At 41.0% G+C, this 21,931-nt stretch overlaps 1 protein-coding gene across 2 annotated transcripts; it reads left to right on the forward strand.

The window, feature by feature from the left end:
* The first annotated feature begins 300 nt into the window (after positions 1 to 300).
* Positions 301 to 20,710, forward strand: abcg4a (ATP-binding cassette, sub-family G (WHITE), member 4a). Of its 2 annotated transcripts, XM_085419579.1 has the most exons (15): positions 301 to 865; positions 3,112 to 3,349; positions 8,744 to 8,861; positions 8,971 to 9,103; positions 9,187 to 9,237; positions 10,228 to 10,373; positions 10,464 to 10,587; positions 10,806 to 10,920; positions 11,005 to 11,144; positions 12,399 to 12,497; positions 12,616 to 12,784; positions 12,869 to 12,969; positions 13,056 to 13,214; positions 17,205 to 17,323; positions 17,452 to 20,710. In XM_085419579.1, the coding sequence occupies exons 2-15, from the start codon at positions 3,121 to 3,123 to the stop codon at positions 17,675 to 17,677; spliced, it is 1,929 nt and encodes a 642-aa protein (XP_085275705.1). In that variant the 5' UTR covers positions 301 to 865; positions 3,112 to 3,120; the 3' UTR covers positions 17,678 to 20,710. The 2 variants fall into 2 exon arrangements, with proteins under 2 accessions (XP_085275705.1, XP_085275706.1); XM_085419580.1 differs by lacking the exon at positions 301 to 865 and having other exon boundaries at positions 3,092 to 3,349.
* Positions 20,711 to 21,931: the final 1,221 nt, after the last annotated feature.

Raw genomic sequence — 21,931 nt, forward strand, 5'->3', positions numbered from 1 at the left:
GAGTTCCCAGTTTAAGTTCAGTGTCCCAGCTTTAAATCCCCCCAGTATTCTTAAAATGTTTCGGAAATGTGCTTATTATCGATCAGCCCTGCTGTCGATTATTGTTCACAGGTTTTATTTCCAATTCATTAAAAAACACCAGGTCGGGATGACGATTTGATCTGTCAAAAAAACAAAACACTGTTTCCTCCACTAGCATCTTGCCAGCAACGCCCTGCATCCCAGACCGGCGTGCGCACCACACAGACGCACTAACCGGCGAGAGGATAACGGCGGCTGCTCTGTCGGGATGCAGCTGATGCTGCTGAAGCATCTGCAGCGCTGTTTGCTTGGTTTAGTGTGTGTGTCTGTGTGTGTGATTCCAGATGTCACCGACTGAGGATTGGCGTCCACACCGCTGCGGGGGATGTGTGTGAGTACAGGCCGTTTGGATGCGAGTTCGGGACGGACGGATTTCATGAAAGGAACAATCTCAGCGAGGGAAAACATGACAGTCTTCCCGCTCCCCTGACGATTCTCCGGGATGCAGTCATAGTCTGAGGCCGGACATGATCTTAATCTCAGGGATTGCTGTAGTTGATGCGGGATGATGTGCGCCGCACCCCGAGTGATATTGATAAGGGGAACACAGCTCGGTCCTTCACTGCCCCGCTGATTTTTGCTTGACTGTGGCTCGTAGTGATCATCTTCATCTATTTCTTTTTATTATTTCTTTTTTGATTTTTTTTGCTGGGCTGGGACTATTTGGGAGACCTTCTGATGTGGAAGGACTGGGCTGATTTGCCTGAAGGGATCAACTGAGCACTGTTGCTCTCACCCGGAGGGAAACCAGGGCTGAGCTGCTCACCTGGTCATTTCAACACAAGTATGTGAAATGTTTTGCGTGTATGCGCGTGCATGTGCAATGAAACACACTACATATTTAGAAATGACCAGTGAAGCCACTTTTACTGCAAGAATGTCCTCAGATCATACTAATGTATGACTCATCTACTTAAAAAAGTCACTTCTGCTAAATACTGTATCTGGCTTTCACCCTTTTACTGTTAACAGGTGCTTTTTGGAGAGATGTGAGCATCCCTCACCACCAATGGCAAGTCTCTGCAGGGCGCAGAATCAGTGCATATTGCACTGCTATACATTATAGTGATAACCATATTTCATCCCCCTGTATAGGAGACTTCTTCTATGGCTGTCTGAGCTCATGTGTCCTGTCTTTAGGGCCGCACATGGTGAAACACTGAGGCCTTCCTCTGACTGAGAGGCCATTAAAGTCTGTCAGGGTTTTACAACGCTTATATGCAGGCTTGTAATGGAAAGTCACTAATGGGAGGATGATCAATAGAAGCCTTGGTCAATCTTCATCACTGGCCCTCCTTTATCTGAGGATATTTTATTACACATACAGTAGGTCATCAGTGGCAGACACTGACTCAGAGTACTACTGCAAGCACTGCAAGGCTTGCATGACAGCAGCAGACGTTTGTAGCCTTTACAGTAATCGCTTAAACAGTTTGGATTTGCAAATACGCATCCCACAAATGTTTTCTGATATACTTTTACATCCATCCCAAATTTCAGTAGTATATGTGATCTGATTGGTGTCGTGTAATAATCGTCAGTGGTACCTGCAATGATCACACTTGGACATGGCTAAGTGGATGATCTGGCGTGGTTTGTGTATGTGTATATTGCATGCATTGCAATATCCTGTTTATTTGTATCTGTCCACAATGGCTAAAACTGTCCTAAAGACATAATCATATTATTATTATTATTATTATTACTGTTATTATATTATTATTATGGTCATTTCAGACTTGCATAACTAGGTTTTTCTTTTTCAAAATTATTTGGATGTAATTTTGTAATTTTATGCATTAGTTTTGTTCTCTTAAAATTAGACACATACAAGACTTTTATATTATAAGAAAGATGATTATAAATAGTATAAATAGTATGTAAAAAGTAGCTTGTTAAATATACATATATACATACGACCCACTAAGTCAGAGCAATCTGTGAACATACAGATAGTAGTCTCCACATTACTATGAAGGACATGCCAGTAAGCAAGTTCAACAATTTTGGACAATATCACACAAAATTTGATATAAGCCTGCTGCTTAAACACAGACATTATTGATCAAATGCATCTATACCATTTTTTCATCAATGCACCAATATGTTTGGTGTAACATGAATCAAGTAAATTTCATTTGCCCAGATTCCAATTTAAGTTTTTGTACTTATGTAATAACATTACATGTGATCAAGTTACTTAGAGTCAGGACTTTGGGCCTACATCATTCACTCACACAATAGTACTTTAATATGTTTATGTTGATGTGTAACATCCACGTAGTTCATTTAAAGGTTCTTAATAAAAAAAACTCGTACTGGTCAAAACCAGGCCACTCAATTAATTCCTTAAGCTGTCTGAATTAGGCCCGTTATCCCCCGAGTTAATTAAACTTAGTTCTAATAGTAATTTATGTGTGTCAAAACCTATTGACTATCATTAATGATTAATGAAATAACTGTGTTATAATTTTGTTTACACTTCCAACAGGCTGCTTTGACTCGGGGTGAATTTGTGTGAATCAGCAGAACTGCAAGTGTGCTGCAGGACTGAAACCAGATCCCAGCTCCTCACGCTCTGAATCTCATTCCCTTAAAACAGCCAGTCCATAGAATAAACTGTAATCAGATCATGTCCGGCACCTAGTTTTAGGATGATGTCTCCAGTTAAACTAAAACCATTCCTGGAACACACCCTTACGCACTCACCTCTGCTGAGCCTACAAAAGTCTATCAGTTTGTTCACTATGTAGAAATACTTCAAATGAATTAGAGCTGCTGCGTGCATAGTGCCGTTTACCGGCTAAAGTTTGAATTAATCTGGTTTATTATGGTGTCTTTTATTTCTAACTACATCTAGCACGTGACACAAAAACTATCTCTGTCAGCTATACTTTGTGATTAACGAAGCTTGCTTTGGTTCATTTATCAGGGGAGCTACACTTCATAACCTGTATAAAACCAGAGATACGAGACGCCATTGCTTTTGAAGCAGAGACTGACACGTCTCCCTCTCGCCCTCCCCTGCAGCCTTTCAGCATGGCTGAGAAGACGATCGAGCAGGGCTCGGTCAGCATCCCCATGGAGGAGACCAAACTTCATGGCGGAGCGCCTCAGGAGGCGCCGCTGCTCACCCACCTGAAGAAAGTGGAGAACCACATCACTGAGGCCCAACGCTTCTCCCACCTCCCACGCCGCTCCGCTGTGGACCTGGAGTTCAATGAGCTTTCGTACACCATCCGGGAGGGTCCGTGGTGGAGGAGGAGAGGTACGGGCAATGCTTAATTCACACAGTAACCATGATGGATGAGCAAGCAAACATTACCAATGGCGATCAATACGAGGAGGCCTTTAAAAGCCTTTGTGACATTTAAGAAAAACAATTTTTTCTTGTTGTTGTTATTTTCTGTTACCTTTCTCCATTATTCTGCCACATATATCCCAGCCCACTACACACACACACACTCACACTCACAGACCTCCACCATGTTGTAGCAGCCAGTGTGCCTGCAAGCTTTGCTGCGCTCAGCACAGTTTAGACATAGTAAATAATTTACACTTGCAGGTTGGCACGCTGCTTGCGTCTCTTTTGTGGCGATGGCGAGTCAAGCCCATGATTGAGCTGTTGAGCTTGAGCTTGTGAAATACAAACAGCGCTTAAACTCAACGCCCTTGTTGCTGATGAGCCTCCAGCCTTCAGTCGACTCGTCAAATAAACCACCCTCCGCAAACTGTTCGGTTTAGCTGCTTTTTTTAATGCTCTATATGCTCAAAAGGATGGGGGAATGTGAGGATAAAGGGTGCTTCAGAGGAATCCTTTATTTACACTAGGCACATGTTACCCTAGGAAAGCCTCTACATGATGCATTGCAGGTTGTGCTATTTTCAGTCTTTTGTAATATTGATGCGCATTATGAAAGCCTGGCAGAGGAGTATTGTGAAACCTGAATTCGTGGAGAGTATCAACAAGGAGCGAAGAGGAACAGCGAGGGTACCTCTAGCTTGGATCAATAATCCAGCGTTGCTTTGTCCATTGAAGCCCATGTTTTTTGGAGGCTAGTTTATTAAAATCAGCCCCTGGTTTGCTTCTGTTTTCTCATCGGGGTGCCTGCCTCAGCTCATCAGCCTGATGATGTGTGAACAGAAAGTGTTTCTCCATCAGCTTTTGCAAATTAAGTGGCTCCATTCATAAAGAGGTTCTCCTTGTCATTTTACCCTCTGTCCAAACTCGCTGAACCTCCGATCACGCCTCATACTGGGCCCATCCTGCCCATTTGTTTTAACCAGCAAGCCACACCTAACTTTCTAATTTCACCTGTGCTGGAGTTTATTCTGAGGGGCTTGTCTGTGTTTGTGCCTCATTTACCCAGCTAAGCTCAGAGCTGCTCCTCTCTGATCAAAGCTGCAAAGACAGTGTAACAGCACAGAGCTTAGAACTGCTGATCTGCTGTGTGCGTTTATATCAAGTAAAACACACACGTTTTTATATAATTCCCACTGAATTACACATTGTAGGACAGCAAAGAGGACGAGCCGTGAGCAAGTGACGTCATTTGTATTTAATGTGTTTAAGTCTTTTGGTTAGCGACACACTGCTTGTGAGTCACCTCTGAAAATCTCTGTGATGAGCAGGAAGCAGAAGAACTTGTAATGCAGTGAACGTAGTTTCTGTTTACTGTAAGTCAGTGGAGGAAGGTAATGCATGAGCCGTCCTCTGTCTGTGTTATTGTTATTGTGGGCCCTTTTGTCGTGAGGCCAGTTATTTATCGCTGCTAGGATGAAGCTACTGTGACCCGCTTTCATGTTGAGGATATTTTCCTCCCGAGGGAGATAACTGGTGAAACACTAGCTCATACTTAAAAGGGGAGGGAGGGAGGAAGGGAGAGTGGGAAATGTTTACATGCCCCCAGGCGATTTACTGTGAGTTGCTCATTGCACCTGCACTGATCATCTGGTTAGTAGACAAAGGAGGGTTGCTTTTATTTATTTTTTTGTTATATTTGCAGCTTATTCATTGAATGCTGCACTTCCCGTACCATTATCCTTTTAGGGCTAATCTCAAATCTGTAAAAGGAGTGGTTCATGCTCAAAATGGAGCATAGATGCTCAGTTCTGAGACTCTGTGATGGAAATCATGCATCCTGCTTCATCACTGACATTGTCTTGCAGAAAGATTATGGATAATTTTCATTAGCATTGATCAAATATGAAAATAAAATCTCTACATGACGTCTGCATGATCAAATGAAGGTAAACTGGGAGCCACTCTGTTTGTTTGCCGTACGAAGGCTGGATATTATCTATTAAATATTCTGATCCCTTCAGTTTAACAGAGCTGTTTCTTCCGTTAAACAGCCAGGCTGAAAATGAGGCTGTGAAGTGAGAAAGAACTTACACTTCTATCACTCGCTCTTCATCTCTTATTGAGGCCCGTGGCTCCATGATGCATTGGCTCTCACCAGTAGCCTATAGCACACCCACGTCTCTGACTGAAGTGTCAGCTGTGTGGAGGACAGCCTAGACATCGGGTTTTGACAGAGAAGAGGAATGCATGCAAAAAAAGGGTTGTGTCTCTGGTTTTGCTGCTTTTTTAAAGAAATCATTTTTGTGCATCAAATGTATAAAAATGTTGTAGACGTGCAAAGCGGTGAAGTATTCTTTCTTTTTTCAGTCTGTTGTGATGGATTGTGTTTTTTCCCCCCAACCAGGTAGTATTTTAGCAGACACTTCCTTTAAGGATAGAATGAAATTAGATGAAATAGATACCAGTGAACAAACAGTAAACTCCAAGTGTGAAGGGAAAAAAGAAGAAGGTTTGTTGGGAAAGATCTAATAATTTTCTTTCACTTTAGACATGTGATGACCACACCTGATGCTATTCCCCTTCTTTGACTTTGTCCATGAGATCAGGCTTTAGTCACTCACTGAATAGAGCAGGGAACAGTGAGGTGAGCCACATAATCTATGGCTCTCATGGCACTGGGTTATGTCCCTGCAGACCCACACAGATAAGGCCATTATCGTCCACGGCTTGTAGCATCAGGTTAGATCATCAGTATGCACCACATGCCATGGCATCACTGCTTCTCTGGCAGCAAGCAGCTCTGCTGTCTGAGTGGAGGCTGTCTGATGTTATAGCACTGAAAGGAGGAGGGGGCACTACTTTTAGGCTATTTAACTCAGAAGGCTGGCAGCTGTGCTGCTGAGACCCTAATTACACAGCTCAAGACAGGAAAATGTGTCCATACGGACACTGGAGAAATGGGTAAGGCGAGGGAGACATGCGTCAAAAGCCAGGGTACTTAAAGCTCCTTTTGACATTCGATTTCAAAAAGATTTCAGGTTTTCTGTCAGCTCTTAAGCTGGTTGTTTTTGCTGTTCCCATTGTGCCTGGAGAACTGCAAAGGTTAGAGAAGTTCATCATTAAAACTGGAGTCATCTTCATTTGCAAGCCACACCAAAGCAACCGTTTGTTAAAACCGCTGCATGGGAGTAATGACTGTGGTTCATCTGTTGGTGCTAGTGAGGGCATCATCATCTTAGATTACTGCTTTAATATGCACACTCCAAACCCCCTGCAGGTCTCAGAGACTCTGAGAGCCTGGATATGTCTGAACTATAGTGTTTTTTTAAAACTAAGCTAAATTTCTTTTTTCTTTCCCGCTTATGAGTAATATTTATGAGTTTTCAGTTTTTGGTATTTTTTAATTTTGTGCTTAATCTTTTGGAACATTTTGTTTTCATATCTTTTGCATTTAAAGGTTTTCTTTTCTTGAATTAGCCTTTTATTGTTCATCTTTCTTTTAAGCATTTTAACACATTACACAGAGCAGTTGAAACTGTCTTTGTGCTAAACAAATAAACTTGGTTTCCTTTGTCTCGCGCCCGAACCCTAGCCCCCTCTAACTGCAGTTCAAGCTTCATTCTGTATGCCAACTTCACTTAAGAAGTCACTTCTAACAGCAAGTGCATCTCTAATTTACAATAAGACTCCCTTTGCTGGGTGGTGGGGATGCCATGGCCAATACCTCTGCACTGTGACTGACAGGACTCTTAGTTCTGCTTAAAAGTGGTATTTATCGTCTGGGACTTTAAGTGGTGGAGTGAAAATAGGCTTTCTACCTGCATAACCGTCTGTTGAAGCTCTTCTAAAATCAGTGAACTGAGTCCGTTCCAACATGAGACACAAAACTGCCTGTTTCACTGTTACACTGTCGGGAGGCTGAAAAGTTTTTTTTTAACAAGTAGTTTAAAAATGACCAAGCAGATGGGTCGTAGCACTTTACATTCCAACACAGGATATAAGAGTTCATTTCATGCTTTTGTCTGTTGTAAAGCCTGAGGGTGGTAACACATACATTCAACAAGAGGAGCGCAGACCTCCACAAAGCCAGCTATAGGGGAACAATGTTACATTGTTATATTTCATAAATATTCTTTTTGTTTTGTGTAGTGCATTAAACTAAATGGAAAGTGTCCTGTTGAAACTACTTGACATAGTTATTTTTATTTTTGACGATACAGTAAATGTGAACATGCATTCCAAGTGAATTACTACTAAATAAAGTAAGTTATTTGTCAATAACTGGACATGAATAACTTGAGCTGATTATATTTTATATCGCAGTGTATTTCTAATGAACTAAGCAGCTCATCCTCTGTCTCTTAACACTTTCTTTAAAGATATAATGTATTTGGGGTCAGTTTGAAAGAAAGGCAGATGTGACACGTAAACGTGAGGTCAGAGGTCAAATGTGACATGATATTTGGATGCAAACTATAATGCGATATTTAGTGTCATTTCCTAAATATTGCCAATACAAATAAAGGCAGCAGAAATGTAAGCGTAGTTTTAAAGATGAAGACATTTTATGAAAGTTTGACCTTATTTGACTTTGAAGAGGTCAGAGGTCGAAAGTAACATGATAGCTAGAATCCCAATGTGTTATTCCTTATATGCCTATATGTTGTCAGTACAAATAATGTCAGGAAGAAACATATAAAGCTATATATAACTATATAGCATTATTATCACTTTGACCTTCAGATCAATCTATTGAGGTCAGAGGTCAAATGTGGCATATTTAATACTTTTTAGGCTACTTTTAAAAGGTTTTTTTTTTTTTTAACCAATAAATCTTTAAGTTGACCTTGAAGACTTGGTGGATGTAAGCCAGTTTTTAATGGGCTGTTAATATCACCCTACTCTGCACTCCTACAAAGTTTTATCAGAATTTAATCAAAACTTTGTTTACAGACAAACTGACACGTGAACGCTGTGAAAAACACAACCTCGTTGGCAAAGGTAATAAAGTGCAGTACTCCCGCTCTAAACACTTTGAACGAGCTGTTTATCAGATCAGGAGCATTCAGTTTTATTTTTCCATCGTTACTCTTTTTTTTCCACACAGTTCTTGTACTTCTCGTTCTCATCGTCTTTCCGTATCATTTCAGGGCCACATTAAAAAAATGAATAAATAAAAGATTAAATGAATAAGTGAAAGAGTTCAATTTGAATCCAAAGGAAGAAACGCTCACATTAGACCTTATAACATTTGGCCTAAAACCATGAGTGTTAACTTTGAAGTAATGCTTATAAGAATAACTGGTGAAATTAATCACATGATTATAAATAACTCAGCTTTTTTTTTGTTGTTGTCAGGTTATAAAGCCCTCCTGAAGTGTCTGTCAGGAAGATTTAACAGCAGAGAGCTGATTGGTATCATGGGGCCTTCTGGAGCCGGAAAGTCCACACTGATGAATATTTTGGCGGGGTACAGGTGAGCCCTGCACTTGGAGTTATTGCAGATGTGGAAATGGAAGATTGAATGATATGCACATGAAGAGGTCTCTCTCATGCTCAGAAGCTGGTACTGTGTTTAAAAACAGGGAGACCGGCATGAAAGGTACAATCCTGGTGAACGGCCGACCGAGGGATTTGAGGACTTTCAGGAAAATGTCCTGCTACATCATGCAAGATGATATGCTGCTGCCACACCTCACTGCGAGGGAGGCCATGATGGTGAGGTCATTAAAAAAGTAAAATCTTAACTTCTCATTGAATCCTAGTTCAGCAATGACAGCTGAGTTCTGTCTGTCTTTCAGGTTTCCGCCAATCTGAAACTGAATGAGAGCATGCAGGTCAAAAAGGAGCTTGTAAGTCTGAACTTACTGATGGTATTTCTGCATTACGTGCAGAAGCGGTTGCTGATGTTAGGGGTGTGGAAATGAATAGAAATGTGTCTAGCTGCAGAGAGTTTTGCTTGCCATTAATACAAATGTTTCTGAGGTAATTTGGGGTAAAACTGCAAAAAAAATGAGGAGTCTTACTTTTTGATCATTTTAATTTTGGGGGACTTTTAAGTCACCACTTTAACCTGAAACAGTTGTCTAATAAGAATTTATATTATGCTATTTAGAGAAGCAGGGCACAGACAAGACAGAGGAGGTCAACCTAATAGTTGCCTGATATAATGGAAATCAATGACCTATAGCAGGGGTGCCAAAGGTAAGGTCCAGGGACCAGAATCGTCCAAACAAAAACTCCTGTCCGGCCCCCTGGACTGCTTTGGAAAATGTTAAGGAAGGCATAAATTTTGGACTTTTAATTGTATTTCATAAGTTTGACAGCTTTTCTTACAAATAATGACTTCCCACCCTTGTTCAAATTACAAATAATTAAGTAATTAAGTAATAGATAAACAGTTACCTACTATAGAATTTTTATTTTCAGTAAAATATTTTTAAAAAGAAATTTTCTGCTTCTTCTGTACAGTGACAGAAAGGTGGGTTTAACTGGTCTGGCCAAAGTAACATTAAAGTGGGCTGTGGCCCGTGATGCAAAATAGGTTTGACATCCCTGCCTTATATTATCACAGCTAACCCAAGCCACATTATCACATTGGAGCCAGAATACTTGCCTGATCCACATCAAACAACACTGAAGGCAGCAAAACACTGTATGCTGATGTGCAGCTGCAGTTGATGACCACTGTCTTGTCTGCAGTGAAATCCTTCTGCTGCACATCACAGCATACATCCATATTTGGCTTTGAAGTTAAATCTCTTTCATATTGCACACCTCTATTTTTAGCTTTGAGTAAGCGCGCCGTGGCGTTCCAACACTTCTCTTTGTTTGGGTTGAAGGTGGACGAGATCCTGACCGCTCTGGGCCTTCAGGAGTGTGCTCAGACACGTACCATCTCTCTCTCTGGGGGCCAGTGTAAAAGACTGGCCATTGCCCTGGAACTGGTTAACAATCCACCTGTCATGTTCTTTGATGAGCCCACCAGGTAGGACAACACTCATCTGGATTAACTCTGTGTGATTTCAGCTGAAATGCAGTCTAAATAGTGCATCTTTCTTTGCGTGTCCCATCCAAGTGGTCTGGACAGCGCGTCCTGCTTCCAGGTCGTTTCCCTCATGAAGTCCTTGGCTCAGGGAGGACGGACAATCATCTGTACCATTCATCAGCCCAGTGCCAAGCTCTTTGAGATGTTTGATAAGGTAACTTGAGTGCTCTTTCTCCTGGGCATGCCTCACCACCCATTAGCTGCAGCTCAGACCTAGACACTACATGCTTGCAGGGTTTGTTTCATGCAGCTGAAGCCGTGTGGCAGTCGATACCCGGCCCTGTTGTTTTGTCAGTTGTCGATGCATTATTCACGGAGCCATTGTGTTCAAAACTATGTTGATTACTCTGTACATGTGTTCTTATTCACCAGCTGTACATCCTCAGTCAGGGTCAGTGCATATACAAGGGCACAGTCCCTTACCTCATCCCTTATCTGAAGAACCTGGGTCTCCACTGCCCGACATATCATAATCCAGCTGATTTCAGTGAGTTGATTACAAGTGTATATCCATGCATAACTTTTTATATGTTATGCATCGTTCTCATTAGCTTGTCCTCTCTATTCCCAGTCATTGAGGTGGCATCGGGGGAGTACGGAGACCTGAACCCAGTGCTGTTTGACGCAGTCCAGGGCGGACTGTGCTCAGAGGAGGGCAAGAAGAACTCGAGGGACAAAACTGACTCCTCTTGTCCCTCACAGTGTCACAGTGTAAGTGATATCAGCGCTTTAACACATCACACACACCCTGTGTGTCTGGTATTTAACATTATTAAACCCCTGAAAGTACCAGACTTTACTCATTTTAAAGAATTGTTCATTTATTAGGAAAATTGATCAAATCTTGCTTTTTGTTGTCTCTGGTTTTCCTGGAATTAACCACGTTCGTTATTGTTGTCTACTTCTATTAACAATTAGATGCAGGCAACATATTTCTAAACTACAAAGCCACCATATAATAGAAATGATAAACGATACCTTTATAAAAAGTAGTAGTGCTGTACTTACTGGGGTTGTATTTCACCACAGATACTCAAATTGCTCACAGCTGAATGGGAACCTTAAAAATGCTGCTATGACAGCCAATAAAAAATATAATCAGTAGCTAAAAATTGAGGCAACAAAATAAATAAAAAATAGACCTTTCCTATTTCCTATTCACAGTAATACCTTTTAAATGGTACAATTTTTTCATCCCTACTCCACTGATCCGTCTCATTAGTCTCTATAAGCTGTCTTCTCACTATGTCTTTCTCAGCCCTATAATATAATAACTTAATAAGAGCATCAGCAAAAATGCTAGAACCGTGACTGTAAACCACCCACAGCTGTCTGCTTTACGGTTACTCCTGTTTAATGCATACTGCAGTTTTGCCCTGCTGCTTCCTTTAAGCGCAGTGAGGTCATTGATTTTCTCTGTTATTCTTTGTTATGCACTTATTACCCTTCTGATTCTGATTGAGCCAGAAGACAAACACCACTTTTGTATCTGTCCTTTAAATAAAACTACAGCTAGTGTGGATTTAGCTTAGATCTGCACAGGAAGTGGAGTTTTGAGTTTGAACCTGGTCCGTGTGGAGTTTGCGACCACTCCTCACGCTTCGAGCTTACTTTGGTTTCTTCATGAAAGCACACTGGGTTAATTCTGCTGTCACTGTGCCCTTGACCAAAGCAGTGGCCTACATGAAGAGCTGGCCCCTGGGTGCTGCTGCATCCTGATACTGCTCCTCCTAGTAATAATAATTAGAGAGAACATGTTTCCCTGTGGAGTTGAATAGAGATATCCTTATCGTCATAGTTTTCAATTTCATTTTTGTAAAACAAAACAAGTTATAGACAGTAAGTAAGCTGCAAGTGTCTCTGCCACTAGACAGAAACACTCTTGTTTAAAATACACCAAGAAATAATGCTACATGTTATCATTTTAACTGATATGAGTACTCTATTATTTCTAATTTTGCACAGGACACAGGAACACTTGAGAAGCATAGCTTCGCCACCAGTACATTCACACAGTTTTGCATCCTCTTCAAAAGAACCTTCATTACAATATGCAGAGATACGGTATAGTATTTACTCTATAAATATCTCCAGATTTTATCAATTAAAATTCACTTAAACTTTGTTTTTATTCTTGTCATGAGTTACAGACTTTTGAGTTTTATTTCTTTTTTTTCTCAAGGTGCTGACCCACCTTAGGGTGATGTCCCATCTGTCCATTGGAGTACTCATTGGCCTGCTCTATCTCAAAATTGGAAATGATGCCAGCAAGGTTTTCAACAACACTGGCTTCCTCTTCTTCTCTATGCTTTTCCTCATGTTTGCTGCCCTGATGCCCACAGTGCTAACCTGTAAGACTTGTCTTCTATGCAGAGAGTGGAAGTTGTTTGTCTGTTACAAGTGGAAAGTCTTTAAATGCCGCTGTTGTTCCACAGTTCCTCTAGAGATGTCTGTGTTTGTGAGAGAACATCTTAACTACTGGTACAGCCTGAAGGCCTATTACTTGGCCAAAACCATGGCTGACATACCGTTCCAGGTAGTGTTTTGCTTTTTGAACACTTCGTATTTTGTGCATGCGTGGAGTACAGTTTAAACTAATTGCATTAAAAATGTGCTTCACAGGTGATTTGTCCAATTATGTACTGTAGTATAGTGTACTGGATGACAGAACAACCTGCAGAGGTGGGTCGCTACCTGCTCTTTATGGCCTTGTCTACATCCACAGCGCTGGTGGCGCAGTCGCTGGGTCTGCTTATAGGAGCTGCATCAACATCTCTGCAGGTAAGTAATGGAGTGTTCTCTCCCAACAACGTACAAGAAAAAATAAATGCACCCATGTGGTTTTATAATGATAGAGGCAAAGTTAAGCTACTTCATAATAAGTAGCTTGGTGCACCCCAAAAAGTACATAAGCAAAAGTACACAAGTACATGTACTATTTAAGATGGGGAAATATTGCTTCTTTTTTTTTTTTTTTTGCAAAATTACCAAGAAATTACACAATATTTAAAGTTGCTTACAGTGTAAGTTGTGTCTTCTTTTCTGTAAAATAACCCAAACTTATGCACAACTTAAAATTACTTAAAATGTAATTATTTGTTCTTTCCTGTATGGTACCTGAAGTTATGCAGTACTTAAACCTACTGATACACAATCTAAAATTACTTACACATTACTTAAAATTACTTAAAATGTAATTATTTCTTTGTTTCCTGTAAAAACCGGAGTTGTTACCTCCTTATTCTAGTGTCCCTGCCTAAGTATTTGTAGGTAAATATAATACATTGAAATTTCAAATAAAATACAATGAAATTTCATTTAATTACAGGGGAATTATACCCTTAGTTATGGGCTATATTATAAATGCTTGAATATGTAAAAATGGGCCTGTAGTGCACTGACTGAATTTCAGTAAAGAAAAAGATGTTTGTGTGTCAGATTTTGCTTTTTTCGCTGCTGGACTGTCTCTACTGTTTGAAATAAATCGAACGGGCTCACACAGCAGAGTTGTTACTACAGTGGGTGGTTTTAGTCATACATTTACTCTGAACAATGCTGCGAACATCTTGGCATTAAATGGCACTTTTTCACATGTAGCACACAACAAGAGATTGTGTGTGTCAGATGAGGTGTTGTAATCATTTATTGTTTAACGTAGGTGGAGGTGGTCACCCTTTATCAAAAAAGTATCCCTGCAATCCAAAATTTTTATTAACGAAATTTTCTGTGTTTTTGGTAAACTGGCTTTGTTTATTCTGGCAAGTCTGCATTTAGGAATGATAGCTTTGTTTAAAAGTGGAAGGTGTGAGGGTTGGGTTTTTAGAATAGAATAGAATAGAATAGAATAGAATAGAATAGAATAGAATAGAATAGCCCTTTATTGTCATTGTACATGTACAATGAAATTGTAGGTGCTCCTCTCCACTCACTAAATAGTAGACAGTAGGAATAAACTGCAAACAGGAGAAAACAGAAAGTCAAGATAGATATATACAAGATAAGATAAAAGGCATACAATGGAGAACAAAATAGTTGCAAAGTGCTCAGAGGTAGTGCAAAGTAAAGAAGCTGTTAATGAGTCTGGAGGTGTAGGACCTAATCGACCTGAGGTGCCAACCAGAGGGCAGCGGGTCAAACAGGTGGTGGGCGGGGTGCAAGGGGTCACCTGTGATGGCTCTGGTTCCTGAGACAGGAGGATCTGGCAATGGTCTCCAGGAGTGGCAAAGTGCAGCCAATGATTTTTTGGGCAGTGTTAATTACCCTCTGCACAGCCTTTCTATTCTCAGTTGTGGCTCCTAAGGACCAAACACCCAGGCACTATGAGAGCACGCTCTCCACTGAGGAGCGGTAAAAGGCCAGCAGCAGCTTCTGGTCCACGTTATTCTTCCTCAGAATTTCCCAGGGGAGGGGTGGTTTCAAGCTGAGCAAAGAAGGTGTTGTGCTCCCCTGTGAGTTTGAGGCTGCTGTCGGGGGTTGTGGGGCTCTGTCCTTTGTAGTTACTGAAAGTTTGGATACCTCTCCACAACTGCTGGGTGTTGGTGGTGGTGAAGAAGCCCTCTATCCACCTCCTGCAGGCCTCCTTGGCCCATTTAATGCCATTCCTCAGGTTGGCGCTGGCAGTGCAGAACAGGGAAATGTCCCTCAGCCTGAAGGCTGAGTTATGAGTCATGAACAGAGCCTGTACTTCACTCGTTATCTAAGGTTTTCAGTTAGGAAAAACCTGGATGTCACATTCTCTACACAGCATTTAATGTAGAAAAGGACAGACTGAGTGGAGGTTTCCAGGTCCTTCTGTTCAAAGATTGACCAGTCTTTCAGATCAAAACAGAGCATCATCTGGCCATGTTTTAATGACATGGGTGCTTCGAGGGGTTTATTTCCTGAGGGGAATGCAGGCAGGGATGAGGAGCAGATAGAGGTGGTCAGATTGTCCTAGGTGGGGGAGGGGTGTTGCTCTGTAGGCACGCTTGATGTTACTGTGACCTTCTGTGAAGGCTTCTGTTGTTGGTGAGGCAAAGTTACACTGGATGCATTGTTAATACATTTCTGCAGATAGTTGGTTAATAAACCACACTGTTTCAGTTTTTATTTTGACATTTGTTCAATAAAAAACATAACATGTATGCAACATGTAAATAAAGAGAATGGTAAAAGGACTGGATCTTATATAACACTTATCTACTCTGCCTGAGACACTCAGTGCTTTATACAACTCACCTAATTCACTTTTTAAAAATGCTTTTTCTACATAAGTGCTTTCTGTCAAACATTCACAGTCCAATGGATGCATCAGAGAGCAACTTGTGATTAGTATCTTGCCGAACAGCCATCCCAGAATGGTGGATACTGTGTGTATTTATATAAAGGTTTCTTGACAGAGTTTGATAAGGTGTCTAGCTGATGTTTTAAAGTTATGCAATTACTTGGTTATTATATTTTTTAAATAACTTGTTATCCAGCACTGACGTGGATGCTGACAAGTATCCCAGACTTCGCAGTGGCATAGTGTCTTCTTACCACTTGTAGTTTGCCACAATGAATGATAAGGTCCTCAAAAATCTGTAATGCAATGCAATGGGGAAAAAAGCAGCACTTATAATGACAGTTCCACAATGTAACAGAACAAATTTTATATTGCAGAAAGTTGATTCAGTTCATCCGGACGTTGTGTTATCTTCAGTCTCAGCTGACTGCAGATCTCCCAGCCTTATAAACAAGGCAGCTGCACAACAATCACAACGAGCAGCATCGCCTAACAATGAGCCATGAGCTCAGTTTGTGGTCATTAATATGCACATTACATTCAGAGAGCGTTGTGGCATGGTGGTTTGCAGCAACAAGGTCCTGGGTTTGAATCTCCTTTCTGTGTGGTCTTTGTATGTTCTCCCCAAGTCTGCACGGCTTCTCTCCGGGTACTCCAGCTTCCTCCCACAGTCCAAAGACATGTAGTTGGTGAGGTTAGGTTAACTTGCAATTTTAAATTGACTATAGGTTTAAATGTGAGTGTGAATGATCTGTGTGTCAGCCTTGCAACAGACTGGTAGCTTCTTCAGGGTGTGGCCCACCTCTTGGCTTCAGACGCTCCCTTCTTCTCAAGAAAAAAGGAAAAAGAACATGGATGGATAATATGCATATTAAAATGACAGTTAATCAGCAATGTGAAGATACTCTTAGGTACCCTCCTTGATCTAGACATGGTTGCTCTCCTTTTATACATATGGCCGTTTGCTCAAACCAGCTCTCCTCCATGTCTAGGCTGATCCTCATCCTCATCACTGAAAGAGTGCCCCCTACTCCGTAGGTATACGGTAACTAAACTGCAACATCCCACCTTTGATGTGGCTTCCCAGCGGTTCCCCAAGTCTCTGTAAACAGCACATATGGCCACTGAGCAAGGGTTATGATAATTTGCATATTAACAATCATGAAGCTGATCTTGTGTTAGGTAGTGGTGCTGGTTCTGATTGTTGTGCAGCTGTACTGTTAATATGGAGAATGTGCAGTCAGCTGAGATGGAAGAAATCACTTAGATGAGTTATAAATGTTCTTCTAACTGAAAAATGCTGTCTCCAGATGAACTGAATCAAGGTTCCTTAGCTGCATCATCAAGGATGCACCAAGCGTGCATTTTATAGAAAAAGTGACCAGTGTGAGCAAACAGCGGATAATGATAATGATCTAAAATGCTATACTACAATACTTTCTTTTGTCTGCTTACAAGGTAAGAAATTAACTTTTTCATATGATTTTTGCTGCTAATTCATTCCACAGGTGGCAACATTTGTGGGCCCAGTCACAGCCATACCTGTCCTCCTTTTCTCTGGCTTCTTTGTCAATTTTGACACCATTCCCAAATACCTACAGTGGAGTTCTTATGTTTCCTATGTCAGGTATGTCAGCTACCAATGAATTTCTAAGGCTGTTGAATAGAAAATCAAGCTTTTTCTAAACTCATTTTAGTAATTGGTTTCTGTGGTTTGACTGTCTACACTGACTCTCTTTAATCACCCACTTTTAGGTATGGCTTTGAGGGGGTGATACTCTCTATTTATGGGATGAACCGGTCTGAGCTTGAATGTCCAGACCCTGTGTGTAAGTTTCAAAAGCCAGAGGAGGTCTTGCAGCTGTTGGATGTGGAGGACGCAAAGCTTTACGTGGACTTCATGGTGCTGGGGGTTTTCTTCCTGATCCTCAGACTCGCCACTTACCTGGTTCTGCGCTACAAAGTCAAGTCAGAGCGTTAAGACGTCCAGAGGCACAGTGCTGATGGATATGGATGCTCATGAATATCCCAGAAGTGTGAGATAGTAAGAAAACCTATCCTCTCTCTTTTTCAGTTTCAACATTTCAAAATCAATCGAGTATGTGCTGCACCATTACTCAAACTGTACAGTATGGTACAGATTGAAAAGGTTTACTGATAAGAAAATGAAAAGTTTCAACTGTGAATTGTTGTTCCCTGCACACTGTTACTGTATGCCAGGTAATGGTCACCATCACCTTTCATAAATACAATAAAATATTGCTCAGTGGCACCATGAGTGGACAGAACACCCCCCCAAAAAAGCAGATCGCATGTTTCATTAAGCTGAGAATTTTGAAAATGTACTTTTTTTGGTGACTCCAGGAAAGTGTTTGTAACTTGGAGCTTCTTAATCCAGTGCCTAAAAGGTATTTCAAGGCCCACAACAGAATCTGCTTAATTGACACAAAGAACAGCAGCCATCAAGATGACCCTGAAACGTGATTTCAAGTCAGATCCTCTGTTATTGCCAACAGAAAAGTGGAAGCCTTTTTTGGGGCTCATCTCTCTCTCCTGTAGGATAATCTTGTCAGGTGTCCTTACCAAAATGCACGACGTGGCGACTTGTCTTTATGGAACAGAAATCGACTGCCAGTGGATGACTCTCCTCGCTGGAGACCATTTTCGCAGGCCTTTTGCCCCAGCGCTCACAGTGATGGGACACTTTGCCTCGGATGAAGAGCTTGTGAATATGTTAAGCAATGTGTCTTATACAAAGACTGACATGGATTCGCCCCGCATCCGGCCCTAACGACTCCTTACTTGCTCCTGCACGTGTTTGCTTCTGCCACAACTCGGGAAGCATTGAGTGAATTGGGAGCGACACGTGAAAGCGAGTAAGCTGTTTGCAGCCTGATGCAGTGGGCCGTCTTCATCGCAGACAGAATAGCATTTTAGGTGAAGTGCAATAGAATATATTATGGCTAAAAAATAGCAAAAAAAAAGGAGAAGAAGAAGAAGAAAAAGTGTTGTTTGTCTAATCAGTGTCGCTCTTTTGACACAGTTCTTTGAAATGCTTGTTTCCACTCGTATGACTCTTTAGCTGCCTCCTCCCTGAGCTGAAAAAGGAAGTCCCCTCCTCCTTTCCTCCTCTTTCTCTCTGCTTTGCTGATGTCTGACAGATGCGTGTTGTTCAAAACAATGTTAGATACTTGAAATGCTGGCTGGGCGGTTTTTGTGCCTCTGAACTAGAATGATTTGAGTTTTCTCTGCTTCCTTGTTTGCACATACACTACACCTTATATCTACATACTGGCTCTCTATTTCTCTCTCTTACACACACACACACACACACACGCAGAGGTACATTACAGACATACACACACACATCACCATGGCAATGTTTAGAAGAGCCTCTCCTAGTCACACGGCAATGCAAATATTTTCCAATAGACTTGCTATGAAATATTTCTTACTCCAACTATGCTACTTAGTAATCCTTATTATAATACTTCAAATAATGTGAGTATATAACCAATGATTGTACAGTGAGTATGTCATGCTGTAAACAAATGTACATTTGCACTTTTCAGTGTATCTTTATTGTTTTTTCTTATTTATTTGTATTTAGTTTTATTTTTTTAAACCTACAAGACGAGTGCTGCTTGAAAGTGCAATGGGGGAAAGAAAACGGCACATGGATGTTGCATGATCATCTTAGGAGTGAAATTTATGAGATATTAAATTTTAGAGTATGGGACAGTGGTTTTATTTCCTCATCCAAACATATCTGTCCCGCCACGTTTGAGGAGATGCGAATCCTCCGCTCTGCACTGAGCATTTCTTTTAGAACATCTGGAGCCACGTGTGCGTCACTAGTGCGGATTAAAGATGACACGATCAGGAGTGAAAAGAGGCGAATGTACGAGACGTCCTGGATGGAAGAAGGCAGGGATACAGAACAGAGAGCCAAATATGTCATTATGTAGCTAAAGAGGTTCGCAGTCTCTTTGGGAAGCAGCTGGATTGGAGAGCAGATCACTAATCACTAATCTGCTTCGCTGTTCAGCACAGAGATGGCTGTGATTAATAGCAATAGTTCACATCGTGATGTTTATGAAACCTCCTGCAGTTTATAAGGTTTATGTTCTTCTTACCGGTTCTATTATGTGCAATAACCACACAAAGGCAACTCTGTGAGACCAATTACATGAAATGTGACGCTGAAATTTTTTCGTTGTAGTGCGTTCGTTGCTTGTGTTCAGTGACAAAAGCTAATGTAGGGAAATGGATTGTCAGAAAGATTGTCACCTCAAAGACCAAAGCGGGATCATAACATTTATTCTAATATCAGGATAATTATAGAAAAAATGCATGGAATGAAATAAAAGGTGTTTAAACTCAATTTTCCTACAAAAACAGATGATATGTGTTTTAAGTTTCTCTAAATTGGAAGCAGAAACTTAACTGCAACTCCAACGCCAACCAATAAACAGTCATCAAGTAACTGGACAGTCTGGGGGAGTTTGGGGCTTAGATGTTAAGGCCCGTGGTACCAAAGACGAAAACAAGTCTCCCTTCTTCTCCCCCATAATGTGCATGCAGTGTCCAATATTACCATTAATTTTCTGACCAAAATAAGTGCTCTGAGGACACATTAACAAAGTCTGTAGTACAGTCAGTTTGTCTGGTAGAATCCCTGATTAGCTGATTATAAATGAGGTGTGGGAAGATGTGAGATGTGTGTAAGCGTTATGAAGTAGCTATGGAAGTGAAATTGCAGGATGCAATATCACTTGAACGCATGGTGACGTCACACTGTTTGCGCAGTCTCTTTATCACTTTGCAAAATCATTTCACAGCTTCATCCGTTTGCTCATAAGAAGCCACCGGGCTTATTGTGCACTCGCATGGTAAAGAGTAATATGCAGGCTATCCCTACAGAAAGCTTGGACTCTTATTAAAAATGTGTGATGGGATTAGAGGTAGTTGTTTTATCTAATTTTCCGCTTAGAGTTTAATTTCTGATTTTAAAAAAAATGCAAGTTCTGTATACTGAACGCTGTTCCGAGGATTATATTAAAGATCATTTATAACCTTTACCCTTTCTTTGTGAGATGATTTGATCGGACACTGATCGCTGATACTTTTTCCATAACCATATTTATACACTGAAGAGTAGCAAACACTTAATTATTTGTGATTCTTTCCAGTGCTCAGGAGTACACTCATCGTGAGCATTTTCACAAGACTCGTTTAGCTTTAAATTTACATTAGAGGCATTTAGGTAACCCAGTAGTAGCTCGGCTGCTGTTTCGTGCCATGTATTGATGCGAAAACCTCTTGAAACAGCTTTTTCAAATACGGGTGTGCTTTAAAACATAAATCATAAAGCTGAGGGGCGTGCAGGAAACATCAGGAAGAACCAGAAAATGATTTCCACATTTTATTGCACATTTTATAGCTCCGAAGCTCCCCAGTTCTGTTGACTTGGAGGGCAGTAATTGCAGAGAGGCACAATGTAGCAGGATGAGAGGGGCTGAAGTGTTTCCACGGATGTACATAATGGGTTTATCCAGAGTGGTGAAGCAGTTCAGTCATAAATTACGTTCCTCATCTCAGCAGAAGGTGACAAAAGAAAAGCAGCTTCAACGTAAACGTTCTTTTTCTACATTCACTGGGAAAATATTTAGTTGGGTCTGAATAGGAAGCTAGATTTCAAACTTAATCTACTCTCATTTTTTAAAATAGAGAGAAAATACATGAAAAAGCATGAAGAGAGAGGATATTCCTTCACTTTCTTTTGCTTATCCAGTTCAGACTTGTAGTGGGGCTGGATTCTGTCCCAGCTTTGATGGGGTGAGAGGGAGGTTACACTGAAAACATAAAGAGTGTTTTTAACTGTCCAAGTTCTTTGAGAGTTTTGCACAGCCTCAGAACGGACTTTAATAACTTGAAGATGATAAGGCTCTGCACTAGCACCTTGAGACAAATCAGCACGCTCGCTGGCCAATAAGGCAGCATTATAGCTAGTAAAGGAGCTGCCTGCCTGCCACTTTGCTCACCTAAAATCTAGGAAACTGAAAAAGCAAGGCAAGTTAGACTTCACGATTGTACTCAGAATAATGGGGTCATTGAAGGTAACTGCTAGTGTGAAATTCTAATGTGTTTCACTGTTGGATAAACTGGTCAGAGATGAAACTCATTAGGTAGGCTTGGTGATCCCAGCAGGCCCGATATCCCATGAACTCTTACC

The sequence above is a fragment of the Rhamphochromis longiceps genome, linkage group LG10, assembly GCF_057381845.1.
Source record: "Rhamphochromis longiceps isolate RC_006_pf linkage group LG10, R_longiceps_female_GT1.1, whole genome shotgun sequence".
In the NCBI taxonomy this organism is placed as follows: Eukaryota; Metazoa; Chordata; class Actinopteri; order Cichliformes; family Cichlidae; genus Rhamphochromis; species Rhamphochromis longiceps.